General features: G+C 56.0%; 3 protein-coding genes across 3 annotated transcripts in view; 2 read left to right on the plus strand and 1 right to left on the minus strand.

Annotated features, from left to right (window-relative positions):
- creb3l4 (cAMP responsive element binding protein 3-like 4) overlaps nucleotides 1-1,346 on the plus strand; it is a 4,949-nt gene extending 3,603 nt beyond the window's left edge. Inside the window, exon 10 of the mRNA XM_024258409.2 lies at nucleotides 230-1,346. Within this exon, the coding sequence (XP_024114177.1) occupies nucleotides 230-462 (233 nt within the window). The 3' untranslated portion in view covers nucleotides 463-1,346. The remainder of the gene's footprint in view (nucleotides 1-229) is intronic.
- The window catches only part of sostdc1a (sclerostin domain containing 1a), a 441,057-nt gene that overhangs the window by 145,744 nt on the left and 291,597 nt on the right, over nucleotides 1-3,716 (minus strand). The window lies entirely within an intron of this gene.
- LOC112136586 (atrial natriuretic peptide receptor 1) overlaps nucleotides 1,542-3,716 on the plus strand; it is a gene marked incomplete in the record, with an annotated part of 32,398 nt that continues 30,223 nt past the window's right edge. Inside the window, 1 exon segment of the mRNA XM_024258371.2 lies at nucleotides 1,542-1,893.

A 3,716-nucleotide genomic window follows, 5' to 3' on the forward strand; every position in this document is an offset into this window, starting at 1 on the left:
AGCGGCGGGTCTGCTGGTAGAGGTCGGGAGGGTCAGGGAGGTCGGGTGGGGGTCAGGGGGTCAGGATGTTGGGGGGGTCACGCTCGACTCCCGTTACTAACTGTCTGAGGGAGAACGCTCTGAGAACATCAACATGTCAGTCAGTAGGAGGCGGGTTCATCATGGTGTGGGCTTCTGGGCGGTCCTGGAACCGGTCCCTCTGAGTTCTGAAATTCTGGTGTCTCTGCAGTCATCTCCAGAACCATCCTAACCGACCCCTCGGCGACCGCAGACGATGGCCGCCTTCCTGACGCATTGCCGCCGGATTCCAGCCAATCAGGAGCTCCGGGGGAGGCGGGTGTTCTCCAGGAGCCAACAGGAAACGCAGACTTTAACGAGGGGCGGAGCCAGTCAATGAACACCTCGGCGAAACAGGAAGACGGTCATGACGGTTCCAAGTCAGCCCATGCCGATGAGATGTAGAAATCCAGGAGAAGCTTTGGTTCTGTTCAGCAGAATGGGAGCAGAACATCCGGGTCAGAACTCTGTAGAACTTACTGAAGGTCCAGGCTGGTCCGGACTGAGGAGAACCAGAGAACATCTTCTGTCTGTGTGGGCCGTTCCTGTTTGTGACCTCCAACCAGAACCAGCGCCGTGCTTCTAAAGCGGGCCGACACCACCCGAGGAAATGTGTCTTCAGGTGGAGGTTCTGATCACAGAAAGAGTTCTGGTGGAGGAGGGGATCCGATGCTCCACGAGGTTCTGCAAACATGTTTCAGATGTAAATAAAGACGGTGGTTCTGAAGAACTTCTGGGTTTTCAGGCTGAGAAGATTGTGGTTGGAGCTGAAGGGTCCGGCGGGTCTGCTGGATCCTCCTGCTGGTGCTGCAGGTCAGAACATCAGGTCTGTCTGGTTCCTCTCCCCGTCATGAAAACGGATCCTGGTCCCAGAACGAATCGGACCGCCGTCTGCAGGAAGTCATGTGATCAGAGCGAGGTCACAGCAGGTCAGGTGAAATGTAAACCTGTGGGATCTTTGGAAGGTCCTGGACCGGAACCGGATCTTCAGTCTGAGGATCCAGACGGTCTCATGCAGGACCGCATGTGGCCTCCAGGGGGAGCTCCAGCTCCACATCTGCAGAGCAGCTCAGGTTCCTGTGACGTCATGAAGGTTCAGGTTCATGAGGTGATCAGAGATCTGGAGGAGAACGGTTCCGGTCCAGGTTCTGCTCCTCCAGAATCCTCCCTCGGAGTTCGGGTTCTGCCGGTCTTTGGTCGTCTTGAAGGTTCTGGTCTTCAGTGGAGAAAGTCTGCCGGACCTGTCCAGAACCTTCAGGAGAATTTTCAATAAAGTGGTGTTGCTGTGATTTGTTTGTTTGTTTTGTTTACTCTCTTTGATGTTTCCGGCTGTCATCCTGTCGGGGAGGTGGGGGTCAGCCCCCCCCACCCGGCCTGGGCGTAGGTGGGCGTGGCCCTGCCCAGTCCACTTTACAATTGTTCCTCCTTTCCGTTGTCCTCGCGCCCCCTCCCCCTCCCCGTGCCTCGCGCTCTCGCGCCGTCACTCCGCAGTTCTTCAGGAGCTTTTGACGCTCGTGCGCGGATTTTTCGAAAGTGACTGGGGTGCACGCGGACGGCTACGGAGCGGGTCCCACACGCGGTTCGGGTCTTTGGCTCACCAGTTCCTGGACCGGAACTGAGCGCGTGCTCCTCTGGGACGGAGAGTTTGGACTCGGAAACGTGCTGCGGGCACGCGGCGCAAATGACAGGCGGACACAGGTGATGTGTCACCCGCGCGCGCATCCCTGAGAAAAGGGCGGCAGGAGACCCCGGGGGCCGCTCCCCCCTCCCCGCACCCCAAAGAACAGCTGACAGGACAGCGCGCGGACATGGAGAGGAGAGCGGCGCTGCGCTGAGGTAGAGAAGTTGTGTCTGTGTGTGTGTGTCCGCGTGTGTGTGCGTGCGCGTGTTTTTGTGTCTCTGTCTTTGGATTGGTGGGAGGGGTCTGTCTGGGCCACACCCCCAAACCTGCTACAGCGTGCTGCTGCCAGGTGGGGGTTTCAACACTCACCTGGAGGTCAGGTGGATCTTTCAGACGGTTGGACTTCCTGCTTGAGGCAGACCGCAGGGGGGCGGTTCCAATAAGCACGTGGCCGTCTCCTAGCTAAGGCCATAGACAGTATAAGGCCCCGCCCCCTGGTATTCCAAACAGGAAGTACCTGCTGCCTCCATAGAGTTCTACAGAACAGTCATTCTGTTGGTCAGAATCAACATCTGACTGAAAATCCTCTTTAGTCTATTTTGGCTTCTTGGAGCCAGCAGGTACTTCTTGTTTGGGACACCAGGGGGGCGGAGTCACTCAGTCCAGTTCTCATATACAGTCACATTGCTGTGATCAGTTTCTTTACCAATCGGTTTATCTGTACGCTTCTTGATTAACAGCTGGAGGACCTGGACTGTGGTCCACATCCTCATCTGTCTGCAGAACCAGCAGGAACTTGAGTCCAGAACCAAGAAGTGGGTTCTAGTGAAGGTTCTGGTGAAGCTGGGAGGTCTGCGGATGAAGGTCCAGAGGTTCTGTTTTCTCCTGGTGGACATTAAACTTTTTCCCATGATTCTCATCGAGCGCTCATGGCTGGTTCTGGATGGTGTGATTGCAACCAGAACCAGCCAACATCGGACCCAGTGGGGAGCTCCAGGCATCACTGTTCTTTAACTGCGTCTGCATGTGTGCGTCTGCGCAGACGGACTGTGAGGACGTCAGTGTCTGCAGACGGAGGAGGTTTCTGAGGGTCATGGCGGCGTTGAGGTGGATCGTCTGAGGTCGCGTTGAGGACAGAGCGCCCCCTGCTGCTGCTGCTGAAGGGCGGGTTTAGAAAGTTAGCAAACATTTCAAAGTTTATACTGTTTAACCTGATCAGGTGTGTTTGGCCAATAGGAGCTTGGACTGCAGGTTGGAAACATGAGGACACCGGCCCCCCAGGCCTGGATTCTGACCCCCCAGGCCTGGATTCTGACCCCCCAGGCCTGGATTCTGACCCCCCAGGCCTGGATTCTGACCCCCTCTGGTTTATGTGTTTGCCGCGATATCACTCCAAATCCTTTGTGTGCATCAGAACTGGCTCGTTTCTTTATTTACATAAACGGCTGAAGAGTGAGGACGGTCAAAGAACGTCCAGATCCGGAAGTTCTAACGGATTGAAGTCAAAGAACGGAGATTCCTCCTGAAGGTTCTCAGAGAAACGTCACATCTCAGGAGCTTCAGCTCACCTGTGCTTCCACGTCTCGCCGTGTCTGCTGTCACCGCAGCAGATTCATGACATCAGCAGACAGGATCTCATCTCTGGTTGCCATGGAAACGGCTCTGGTTTGAGTCCGTCTCCGGTTCTTTATGGTCCTTTCCTCATGGTTCTGTATTCTTCTAATGATCCTGACGGCCCATTAAAACTGCTGAGTCATCATGGAGCGAAGCAGACCGCCCCCCACCCCCGAACAGGTCAGAAGGGCACTATGAACCTGGTGGGGTGGGGGTCTCTTTAGTTCTGCAGCATCTCTTTGAAGGGGTCGGGGGGCTGGCGCTCTGATGGTCCAAGGGTTCTGGTTCTGGTTCTGGTTTCAGTTCATTTCATGGAGCTGTTGGTGAAGGACGGTTGACCTCAGAAGACGGGGGGGGTTGCCGGTTCAGATCCTGATGGTTGTCTCACCTGAGGCCTTTTCCTGCCTGTGTCCCCCCCCCCCCC

The sequence above is a fragment of the Oryzias melastigma genome, linkage group LG16, assembly GCF_002922805.2.
Source record: "Oryzias melastigma strain HK-1 linkage group LG16, ASM292280v2, whole genome shotgun sequence".
Taxonomy (NCBI): domain Eukaryota; kingdom Metazoa; phylum Chordata; class Actinopteri; order Beloniformes; family Adrianichthyidae; genus Oryzias; species Oryzias melastigma.